The 12739-nt window shown below is 39.0% G+C and overlaps 1 protein-coding gene across 1 annotated transcript in view; it reads left to right on the forward strand.

Annotated features, from left to right (window-relative positions):
* cacna1i (calcium channel, voltage-dependent, T type, alpha 1I subunit) overlaps window positions 1–12739 on the forward strand; it is a 163886-nt gene that overhangs the window by 91643 nt on the left and 59504 nt on the right. The window contains exons 9-11 of the mRNA XM_018093215.2: window positions 9800–9951; window positions 11757–11942; window positions 12398–12515. Coding sequence (XP_017948704.2) covers window positions 9800–9951; window positions 11757–11942; window positions 12398–12515 — 456 coding nt within the window. The remainder of the gene's footprint in view (window positions 1–9799; window positions 9952–11756; window positions 11943–12397; window positions 12516–12739) is intronic.

The following is a 12739-nucleotide window of genomic DNA, read 5'->3' on the forward strand; positions in this document are numbered from 1 at the left end:
CAGCACCAACCTGGGGCACCTGGAGCGCTTCCTCCTTCTGCCTTCGTTTCGCTGTGACTCCGAGTCCGGCACATACGCAGTAGAGTGAAAAGCCGACTTCTCTGTTAAAGTTCCACTATTCACTCTACTGTGCATGCGAGCACAGCAAAGAAGGAAGTAGGAAACACTCGCTGCTACCCTGGGCTGGTGCTGTTCTCTCCATACAGGGGCACCAGCCCGGGGTACAAGGTAAGCGATTCAAGTCACTTGGGGGTGCCTAGCATTTTGGCACCCCAAGTGACTTAGCTTTTTCTTCTCCTTTAAGCTCTTGTTTTCCTTCAGTGTTATTTTATCCCTGTAAATTTTCCCACAACCTTCCAGCTTACATCCTATAGATGCTGGGGCATAGTATTATATAACTTGTGTGGCTATACACATGGACTTTAATAGAGCACCAGAATATTGGCATTAGCAGGAATACTTCATTATTTGTTCTATGTAGAACAGCTTATTTAGCAAGTAGCAATTATTTGTTAAAATCATATCCACAGCTGTTTTTTTTTGTTATATTTCAGAAATGCCCTGAACCAGTCAATCTGTCATTTCATAGTTTAAATGATATTTTTCTAAACACCGCAGAGACCACAATAATATTCACTTCTCCTGTTATTCCTGTCTGTTTAACAGTGCAGTATTTATTTGCCCTTTCTGAGCCCGAGAGTGAGCAAGTAGAATAACAGGAATAGATGCAATCAGTGTAGAATGGGGCCACAAGCCATCACAAAAGCGTGTATACACTCTGTAACCAGTGAATGCCCCAATGAACACCGGGGAATGTAGCTTTTAAACCTTGATACTCAAAGTGCATGTAAAAAATAAAGGTGCATCGAAAGACTTCACCGGGTCCTGTCAAAACAGTTTCTCTAAGAGCAGTGCAGTTACATGGCAACTTTCAGCATTTCTCACCCTAGGTGATGGTTAAGACTTCTCATTAAAAAGCAGTCCATTTGTTTTTGAGCACTGACAGTGGTGGCCATGACAGACATCACACATTGCCTAGAAACAGGTTTTTTTTTTTTTCTGAAAAAGGACTTAAAAACACAGAATCTACAGTGCTGCCAAGCTAGTACTCCTGGGGCAGTGCTGTAGACTCTATGTCCTAGCAAGTAAAGTGCAGCCTTCCAGCTGTTGTTCTACGGTACCAGAAATAGGGTTCTGGGATCTGAAGTTCAAAGTTACCTGGTGGCCATAGGCAGCACCGGATTTCTGTTTAGGGCACCAAGAGGCTGCCCCATTCTCCACCCCCTCCTCAGGATTGCACGCATAAGGAGCACTGGGGACGGGACGCTCTGAAGTTTTCTGTGCATTCTGTCCTCAATGCTTCGTATGTGAGCCAAATCTACATGCGGCTGGGCGGCATGCCACCCCTAAATTTATGCCACCCGAGGCCTCAGCCTTGGTGGCCTCACCAAAGATAGGTAGTGATGAGGGAATCCTGTTTTGCTCGCTGAAATCAAAGTCAACGCATTTTTTTCTCACGTTTTTTTCTCTCCAGATGCATTAAAGTCATTTGGGATATTTTTTTCTCACTTAAGCCGCACATGCATGACTTTTTTTTCTCATTCCAAATACATTAAATTCAATTGGCGAATTTTTGGTCACAACAAATTTTTGCCACGATTTTTCAAATAAAATTTGCTGATGGCAAAATACGGAATTTCACTGCAAATCCATGCCTGGCGGAAAAATCAAAAGTTTCTAAGGTTAAAATGAATCTTTCAAACCACAAAAACTTTGTGGTGTTCTTTCTCCCCACCTACACACAGCAATGCACCTAAAATAAATGTAACTGATGGTAAATATGTATATCTACTTACTGTATGTATGTTCATACCTGTACAAAATGCATCCAGGATGTGGATCGGGCTAATTTCTGTTATCTGCTTGCCCTAAGGAGGAAGGATTAGTGATGGATGAACAGCTGAGAATATTTGTGGAACAATCTTGTCTATAAGGCTAGAGGAGCATGTAATCCAGGCTGAGCAGGCTTGCATCCATCCCTTGTGTTGTGTGGGGAGAATTAAATGAAGTTTGAACTTTTGTCATTCATGTCACTGCTTTAGGGATTTCGTCTCAACTGCTTCTTTTTGTTGTGTCTCAATATGTTCTCAGTGTAAGCAGTTTAGTTGCTGTGGGAGGCTTGTATGTACTGTGTAAAGGGGCTTTTTTACGTTTTTTGGTGAAAAAAAAGCTATGGGCTCCCATAAACTAAAGGGGATGAGGTGCAAATTGCAAAATATTTGCGTTATTTGTGCCTGGCAGCAGCGGAGCAGTGTGCAGGCAGTGACAATGAATGGCAAACAAGTAGGTTCAGCCATTAGCATGCCAACACTTGCACTTAACCATTAAAGAATGAGCCCTTGTATTAAAATGAGAGGTCAGACATGTTTTTATTCTTTTAATTTTAATAAACAACAATAATCAGAATAAGATTAAAGACAGTTTATGTTTAGGGCGCTCATCAATAAGTACCACCTCAGATTGCCACTGCTGCAAAATAGCTTTTTTCAGAAGAAAACAGTAGTCATAGGCAACACTTTTTGTTGTGTGACTTTGCACCAAGGTCTCTCAAAAGGCCTAAAAGGCAAAGGCTAGGAGAGCATATGCTAGGGAACTAGCGTACTTCACTAAGGTAATTCAAGATTGAACTCAGAATTGTCAAAAGTCAGAGCCTACTGAGGTGTTAGGCTCAAGTAAATTTTCCTAAATTGTGCCTACTTATTTGAAGTTGGAATAGTTGTTTCTGGGACCTTCTCATGGGCATCAGCTCACATTCCCTCATCTCTACTAGGGATGTCCCTCCTTTGCTTTGCGTTTATTCTAGTCCAGGGGTTAGAGTTGGTTTTTGTCTATGTAAATACACCTTTAGGGCTGTCCTTACTAGTTTCATTGGCCTTATGGAGATTTAATTATGTTTTAATTAGAATTTAGAAGCCACTTTTTTTATTTAGCTGAATTAGCTTTACAAAATATTCCCTTTGGGCTTTCTTTTTAATAATAGCTCATAAACCCATTTAAACCAAATTTGTGTCCTTAGGATTCTCAGGTATAACAGGTGTAAAAGTATCATCCAGGGCAAAGTCTTTTTTCCAGTAGGTCTGTGCTTGATGTGCATGGTTCTGAAGCTCTGGCAGGGGGTGGGCAAAGGAGTTCACACCAGACAAGATAACGTCTCACCAGCTAGTGCCGGCCTCGGAGAACGACAGGCTCTTGGCAGACCTACAGATTCATGTTGGCCTTGAGCCCTGATTTGAATAATTGAAATCAAATATTGCAGTGCTTTTCTTTGTGGCAAATGTTGGTCTCATTGTGAGATGCCTGAAACATGCGAGACAAGGACTCTTCATGAATTCTAAGAAAAGTTGAAAATTGCAGCTCTACCTGTGTCTAAAAATCTCTATACCTGTCTCAAAACGCACATGTTTAACTCCTCAAAATGACAGCAAGTTACAAAATAATGTTCCTCATACAAATCTGCAGTGAGTCATGGCTGCCGCTTGCAAACCCCTGTTTCTTGTTTTTTGCTGTGCATTAGAATGAATACTTTGTGTTCCATGAGACTGAACACAGAGAGAGATAATGATAGATAGATAGATAGATAGATAGATAGATAGATAGATAGATGATAGATAGATAGATAGATAGATAGATAGATGATAGATAGATGATAGATAGATGATAGATAGATAGATAGATAGATAGATAGATAGATAGATAGATAGATAGATGATAGATATATTGGTAGGTAGATAGATAGATAGATAGATAGATAGATAGATAGATAGATGATAGATAGATAGATAGATAGATAGATGATAGATATATTGGTAGATAGATAGATAGATAGATAGATGATAGATATATTGGTAGATAGATAGATAGATAGATAGATAGATAGATAGATAGATGATAGTTATATTGGTAGATAGATAGATAGATAGATGATAGATAGATAGATAGATAGATAGATAGATAGATGATAGATATATTGGTAGATAGATATATAGATAGATAGATGATAGAAGTTAGATAGATAGATAATACTTTTGTAAATGGCTGCAGTTTTTATTTGATACAGCAGAAACAGCGAGCTACTGATGGCTGCCTATTATATTGCTTGTTTACGTAAGTTACAGCTATAGTGAGTAAACTTTTTGGCTTTTTCTATTACAAATATGGAAGTAAATAATTCCTGTGTTGCAGAGAACAAAGGAAAATGTGCGAAGAGGGATCCTCATTTGGACCAAATATTATATGTTAAAGGGGTTGTTTACTTTGCCTCTGGGTGCAAGTGCTAAGTGTTAATGCTTATGCCAAATGTGGTTGATAAACACAGGCTGAAAATCAGTCCCCACACTCCTATCACCTTTTGGATGTGTCTGCGCTTTCAGCCTATGTACCAGGCTAGGTGCAAGGCATATGGAGATGATTTGGGCACCTAAATGTATGAGTATGCATTGTGGCACCAAAATCTACTTTGTGTGTCTGCATCTGGCCTGATGCAGTGGCTCTGGGTACAGGCACATGGAAGGCTGTTCAGCCTGTATTTATTCTCTGGCTGAGAACCAACCCTATGAGGCAGCAGTCAGAGCAAACTCTTGTCTTTAACACCTCCTTCCAGGGGGCAGATGGTAAGAACAGGGCACCATTGCAGCCTTAGTCCTCTCCCACTCCCTAAATTGCACGTCAGAATGACATCTCTCTGTCAGCACTATATTCTTCAAATGACCCCTTGTGTCTCATGGTTATTTACCCTAAAGGGGTAATTTATAACCACAAGTGCAGTGGTGGTCATGCTAATTTACCTGCAGTTGTGCAAAAAAATACCATAGGGTTGATTCACTAAAGTCTGATAAGTGTTATCGCATGCTTTTTTGCGTTAAAATTGACGAGCAAAAACCCCCCAAAAATTTGCATGCGTTAAGTCGCATATCGTGTGCGTTAATTAGCGCGCAACCGCATGTGTTAATTGTACCGCATTGCGTTAATTAGCGTGCAGAAATAACACTAACGCATGATTCACAAACACTTGATAAATATCGCATTAGTCTATGTGAAAATTTGGGGCAGGCGGTAATTATAGAAAGTACAGTTCATAAGCTTTTGGCAACACAATATGGAGTTTGCAGTGGGATTTATTCAAGTCTGTGTTGGCCCTAGAGTGATGCAGCCTCCGATTTGCAGGGAAATGGGCATTTTAAAAAAAGTAGTTTTACGAACGTAATGGTGTGTATGGCTAATATGGCGTGCGCGCGATACGTCAATGAGTGTGCGTTTCGACGAATACCGCACAAAAATAGTTTTCACGACTTAAATAACGCAAATAGCATCGCGTCTAAATTAACGCAAATATACTTTTAGGGAATCGCGCGTTAAGACGCGAAAAATTAGACACGATAACATTTTTAACGCATGCTATAAATAGCGCTCGAAATATCGACCTTTAGTGAATCAACCCTCATGCCTTAAAGGTACATGTGTCATAAAGGTAAATGTGCTTGGTGCTTCTTGGTCTGTCCCACCTCTGGTTTCAAATGAAATGCTTACTGATGCAGGCAAACCCTGCAAAAAAGAATCATATGCAGGTGTCATATTGACAGCAAGTGGTTCAAGTGACACGATCACCAACACAATTAACCTGAGATTATGGGAGGGGAAATGCTGCTGTGGGTGTAAAATGTGGTGACTGCACATAAATACCCCCTTTAGTGTAGACCAATGACAATGAAAAGGCTATGAAGGTTCTTTGTTGTTCCTAAGTGAATATAGATAAAATAAATGCATACAGCATTATATGACCACCACATGGGAGCAATTTCAACTGGAAGATCTTGCCATTCTTTTATTTTGCACATGCTCCAATTAGCCTCTGCTACTTGGGTTCCACAATGGCGTATTGTTGTTATTTGGCATACAGCAGCTGTGCCCTCAATGAATCTATTTAATGTAATAAAGAATCTATATGAAGGGCACCTCTGGCATGGTGTATATTCAATTATCCAGTTCATGATACGCTAGCTGAGTGTGATATTGCCATATCTCTGGCTTTCTAAACATATAAAATTCTATTTGTGCTGTATCTCATGTGCACATTGCTGAATGACAGGGAATACAGTATAGTGGGCACTAGCAATGTCCTATGGGAAGGGTCAGATTTACTAAGATCTTAAAATGCATGTAACAGCCCATGTGCACTAATTCAATTTAGTGGCTATATTACTAAAGTACCTACTATACAATTCCTTACTGTGACATAAACTGTACTAATCTCTGGGAATCCAATGAAGATTATGCCATAGATCTTCCTTGCGCTTCCTCAAGGTACATAGATGCCAAAATTGTTACATTGCTAATGGGGTCCAAACCCAAATAGTCTGAAGGGTTGTGCCCTAGGGATGGTCAAAGCAGTGGCTGGAGAGACACCTGGGTAAATACTTATTTACTGTCCTGAATTCTCATTAATTCTAGTGTGACTCATACAAAGGTGTTTTAATATTTCTGTAAGCTCATTATAAAAGGTACAGGCTCCTCTGCACCTGACAGCACTGCGCTCTGTATTCTTAAATAAACCCAAGGCACAGAGTCAAGTCTGTACAACCCATCAAACCCAGGTACTGAGGGCTTCCCTCCCAGAATTCCTTCTGCCTTGCTTCTAAATGTGTACACCTCTCCTCTACCAAAATGCATTTTTAGTAGATACTAGTGATGAGCGAAACAGTGAAAAATTTGTCACCCGCGACTATTCTTTTGTCGCGCAGCTTTTCTTTTGTTGCCCACAGCTATTGTTTTGTCGCCCGCGGCTATTGTTTTGTCGCCCATGGCTATTGTTTTGTTGCGCGGCTATTGTTTTGTCGCCCGTGACAATTTTTGCATGCGCTGCAAATCTTTCCACAGCGAATGTTTTCATCCGCCAATGGCAAAACGCAGAAATTCGCCATGCCTGGCGAAACATTTCGCCCATCACTAGTAGATACTCATTGCTTACCCTTTGCACTGCTGTGGAAATGCCTGCCAGGTTGAAGATATACCTTTAGGTTACCAGCTAGTGGCCCAAATACAGGTTTTGTAATAATGTTATCATGCATTTTCACAAATCAGTTCATTTAAAACCTGTTTTTACATTTTTGGAGCTCAGAATACAGTGTTTAACAGCAGGTTTAATAGGTTAAACATTATTTTTGTTACACTATGCAGAAAAATCTTTGCAAAAATTGTCACTGGAACATGAATGACCTTTAATGAATGTGGAAAAATAATGATCTGCTAGGAAAGTGAGAGAACTTCATACATTTGCTGCAGTAAAATGTATTTGCCCTTTGATTACTTTGCCCCGTGAGTGATTTTAGTGAGCATGAAAACTTGTATTAAGAAGAACCCTAATACAACATATAATATCAAATAAGGGACTTTTTATTTTAATCTTTCTTTATTGGTTTTTATAAAGCCAGGTCAGGGGAAGCGGGAAATGCATAGTGAAAAAAAAACTGTATATTGACATTTTGTGGCATACGTAATATGCACAGAAAAAGAAATAATAAGAAGAAAAAAACAATACACTTTTCCATCTTGTCATTACAATACAATTTTCCTGGAAACAGGAGGGGTTTGTTAGTACGCGTTGCAATAGGGAGATGGGGGGGGGTCCTTGCACCCCGATTTTTTTCCAGCTCTTAGTATTCAGGATCGTATTTAAACAGTTCCTGTGTTATTGGTGTTTTGGGCCTCTGGGGTTGTAAACATTTGTCTGCATATCCCCAAGTATTGGGCTCTACTCCATGCCTTCCATGGAGTATTATTTTGCGTTCTGGGTGTTTTATCCGTATCTAGTCTCTCCTCCATTCTTATGTTTTTTTCCACTTCTTTCAAAGTGTGGGAACAGTCGGGCTATCAAAGTTGTGACTACAAATAGAAGTTGGTGTGTAAGGAAGGCCTGTCCTTTTTCCATGCTTGGTGGGAGCACATTTAGTAGCTTCATTAGTGGTGTAAGTGTGAGGTTGATGTCCATTTTGGTTGCCAGAAACCTTGACAAATTTTCCACACGTTCTGGATAACTGGGCAGCCCCAGAAAATATGTTTTATTGTACCTAATGCCCCACATTGTCGTCAGCAGGCTGTTGTTGTTGGGTAGATCTGTGCCAGTCGTTGAGGGGTTAAGTACCAGCACAGAAGTAGATTAGAGTAGTACTCTAGGCGATTTGCACATTTGGTAGATTGTTTCACTGCCATAAATGCCCTTTCCCAAGTCACAGTGTCTAGATGGGTATGGAGGTCCTATTCCCATTTTAGCAGGGGTTTCCCTGACTTTTTAAAGCTACACAATGATTGGTTGATTAAATGATTGATTTAATCATTGATTTTGATTAAAACTGCACTGTGATTTTTTACAGACATTAGGGTTATATACAATTCTTCGGGCAGAAGTGCAAAACTACTAAAGGTTGCAAGACCTTGCAAGTGCCCATCAGTGCTTATTTAGACATCATTTCTGCCCAGCGGAATGGCTGTGAAGTGCACCATGGGCCAGTTAAATCCGCTTTGAAGTACACAGGGTGGCTCTCTTGACCTCTCTCGTGTGGCTTTCTCTTGATTTATTGCATTGTATTTATCATGGATCCATTTGGTATCTCACACACCAGATGAGTAATAACATTTATTAACCTTTTTTTTTTACATTTTTATATCTTACAACTGGTAACATGTCAAAGAGGTTATGTTAATACAAAGCATTTCTTGTCAATTTTGAATTCTCAGGTTGTTATGTTAGTTATTTTGCTTAGGAGCAGATTTATTAAAATTTGAGAAATTCTTCAAATTGTTTTCTCATTCATATCACGTGTTCGAAAGGTTGCAAAATGTTGAATTTTTCCTATTAAAATCTGTGTTTAATTTTTTTTTGTCAGGGTCAAGGCTGAGCAGGCACATTTTTGTTGCATTGCCTGGGATTTGCACAGACTTTATCTGTAAAGCAACTCGACTGTTTTTAATAACGTCAGAGAACTCTTGTGTTGGCGGGGCACTAGGGATAGTTCCTTTTCCAACATGCGCTGATGTACTTACTGGTTTCAATGGATCTTGAGCTCCTGAATTCTGTTGGGAGAAGACAAATTAAAAATGTATGCATTTCTTTAAATCTCGAGAGAAATGCAACTTTTTCATCAAGATTTAATAACATTTTTGTCTTGCCCCCAGGGAGGTAGTTTTATCAAAATTGAGTATTCTCAAGTTTTTTCTGAATAAAATAGATATAAAATGTGAAGAACTCGAATGCTAGCTTATTTATGAAAAAGCTCAAATCTCAAAAAAGTGACTTAAAGTGGTGTAAAAAAACACAATCGCACTATAAACATATTCTACTACATTATTAAAAAGTCTGGCAAACATTCTTTTCCAGAAACTTGGCAACTTTTAGCTGCAGATCTTTTGCATTCAAGCTTTTTGCAGTTGATAAATCTCAAATATTCAAGTTGGCAAAACTAAAGAAAAACTCAAATTGCAGGTTTATGCTGCTAAAAACTCAAATCCCTTTAGAAACTCAAATGTTGATAAATCTGCCCTTATTATGTGCAGGGGGAAATTTTGAGCCACAAAGTTCTCAATGTGTTGTATGTATTTTATATGTCAGTGAATCTGTGGCAATGATTGCATTACCAAAATACTTCATCCTTGGGGTATCAGAGAGACGGAGCTCCCTACTAACATGTTCTGATGCTTGATAGAATGATTCCATATTATTTTTACCCTGTGTTTGCTTGTCCAACAGCCAGAAGAACTAACAAATATCCTGGAAATCAGTAACATTGTCTTTACCAGCATGTTTGCTCTGGAAATGATGCTGAAGCTCTCAGCCTTTGGCCTCTTTGATTACCTGCGAAACCCATATAACATCTTTGATGGCATCATTGTCATAATCAGGTATATTTTATTCTCTTGCTTATATATTGAGTCCCTATTGACATGTTCAGAATGTATCAAAAGGAACCAGAAATTGTATGTCAATTGTACAAATATAACAATATTTACATATAAAACAAATACCATTGCAGTGAGGAAACTTTTCTTACAGCTGCTTGCGTAATAATGAAGTAGGGTTGCCACCTCTGCCGGCTTTCTTAGCCAAGCAGGGGGCAGGGGTGATATCGGGAGGGCAGGGAGGAGGCGGGGCCATGACATTGCAGGGTGGTGAGAAGGCAGGACTGTGATGTCATGGGGTCAATGTTAGTGAGTTCTGCCCCGTTTTTTTTAATTTGGGAAACCAGGCAGGAGGCTTTGACCTGTACAGCCCTTTCGAAAACCCGGCTGTCCGGGTCAAAACCAGACAGGTGGCATCCCTATAACGCAGTGCTATTATATGTTCCCTGTAGGTGCACTGTATGGCAGCACAGGGAGACTGGTGCAGTACTAAATAAACATCCGTAGCAATTACAAGCATTTATCTGAGATAATCAGGGATGGGGATACTGTGTTAAAGGGGCAATATACCCCCTTGTTAATCATGAGTGCAATGAATGTGACTTGTGCTGAACATACTTTTTTCCTGTTGTTTTAATCATGAAAAATCTATGGTTTATGTTGTTTTTTAATCTAAAGTGGGCAAACAGGGACGACCATGTTTGGTCCTTGAGAGGTAGATTAGAAGATTACCAGTGCACAGATAACCCCCCCCCCCCCCTATATAATGTACTCTTACTAACAAAACAGTCACAACAGAGTGTGTTCTGTATTCTGCAAATATAATTACCTGTCTCACAAGGACCAAACATGGAGCAAAAATGGCATAACTTTGCCCATTAATTGGCTAATGTGACCTAATATGTATGTGTGCCCTTGGCTTGTTTGTGTGCACCATCATTTGTATGATCCCAGGGGACGGCCCTTAGTGCTTAATTGCCAATTTGCTATGTGGGATTGCCCAAGGGCACATACACCTATTTTTTTTTCATTTTTTTATTAAAGTTATTTATTTAGATGAAGCAGGGTTATATATGAGTTATATATTTTTTTATAGAGACCTACATTGTTTGGGGGTATAGTTTTCCTTTAAGTTTAGTGCTTCTGTGCTGACTTGCAAGAAGATGGGCTACAATGAGTTTGTGCCAAGTCAGAAAAGCCTGACCAAAGCTAGGGATGATTCTGGCTTATATAATGGTTTCATTTGTGCTCTTGCAAGTGAAAGGGGGGGTAGGGTGCCCAGCTCTCAGTTAAATAAAGACTATTATAGTAAATCAATTTTTGGACAACATTTTGCATTCATTCTGCAGACTGTTTGTTGTTCTTTCAACTGATAGATTAATAATGAAGAGCTGAATTCGCATTGTCTTGGTAATTAAATATTGAAGGCTTCCATGCATACAGCAAGGCTAGATAATTTAAAATAATAAAAGAGCATCACTTTGCACAGCAATTTTTGCCCATGAAACATATATAAATCTGAAATGATTAGGTGAGTTTTCTCCCTTGTAATAATCAGCAATTCCTATTCGTTAAAATCCCCTTTATCTACAGCATATTTAATGGTCCATCACTTAATACGTATTCAAATATTTCTTTCCCATTTCCTAATCCATTTTTCAACACTTCACATAATAAGCTGTTTCTCATCCAGTAAGCATTTCTAATAGAGCAGACCTTGATGAATAGACATTTTTTCTAATAAAATTATCAGTCTACAGGTAATTATATTATATTTACTACTCATTTGATTGTGATCTTGTCTCCAGTGTCTGGGAGATAATTGGGCAGAATGATGGAGGGCTGTCTGTACTGAGAACTTTCCGACTTCTGCGAGTACTGAAGCTGGTCCGGTTTATGCCTGCCTTAAGGCGTCAGTTGGTGGTTCTGATGAAGACTATGGACAACGTGGCCACATTCTGCATGCTTCTGATGCTCTTCATCTTCATTTTCAGGTGCAGAATATTAGTTCTTGAAAAGCAAGTGAAAATCATGTACAGTTTATACATCAGGAAACAAACTGGGTCCCTGTGCCATTTAGATTGGGTCTTTGTCATCACCAAATAATGTAATGATTCTGCAACATAAGTTCCCTGTTATTAGGTTTATAATATATTACATAGGAACATATCACCTTAGTGTGTGTGCCTATTGCAATCACTTTTTAGTGGGCAGAGATAAGGACCTAACTTTTCAGAGCATTAGAACGTTTTCATGCAAACACCTTCCTGTAGCCACCACTTTTTATAAAATAGTCAAAGTTTGCACATTTATAGTCAGACTCCATCTCTAATATGATCAGCCACATAATTAGTGATGTAAATTTTTTACTGGAAAGTTTGGAAAGTTTAGAAATCCAAATGTAGATTTTTTTTCATGCACAACAAGGGTTTTTTTTCTCTCAATGTAGTATCCTTGGGATGCATATCTTTGGATGTAAATTCAGTTTAAGAACTGATTCTGGAGACACTGTTCCAGATAGGAAAAACTTTGATTCGCTACTGTGGGCCATTGTCACGGTTTTCCAGGTTGGTGCATAATGCTTATTCATATTTCATGTTACAAAATGTGTGCTTTAAGCTACTGCCATTCTAAATTCCTTCTTGTGCAGGTTTAAATATTTATATAGGAGCCATAGTGGAAGCACTTTTTGCTAGTGTTTTGCACCACTTTTTTGTTTTGAACCAAACCTGATCAATTTTGTTATTAAACATATTTACACTGAAATGTAGATGTATCCTTTCTTGGTTGC

The sequence above is a fragment of the Xenopus tropicalis genome, chromosome 4 (assembly GCF_000004195.4).
Source record: "Xenopus tropicalis strain Nigerian chromosome 4, UCB_Xtro_10.0, whole genome shotgun sequence".
Lineage (NCBI taxonomy): Eukaryota > Metazoa > Chordata > Amphibia > Anura > Pipidae > Xenopus > Xenopus tropicalis.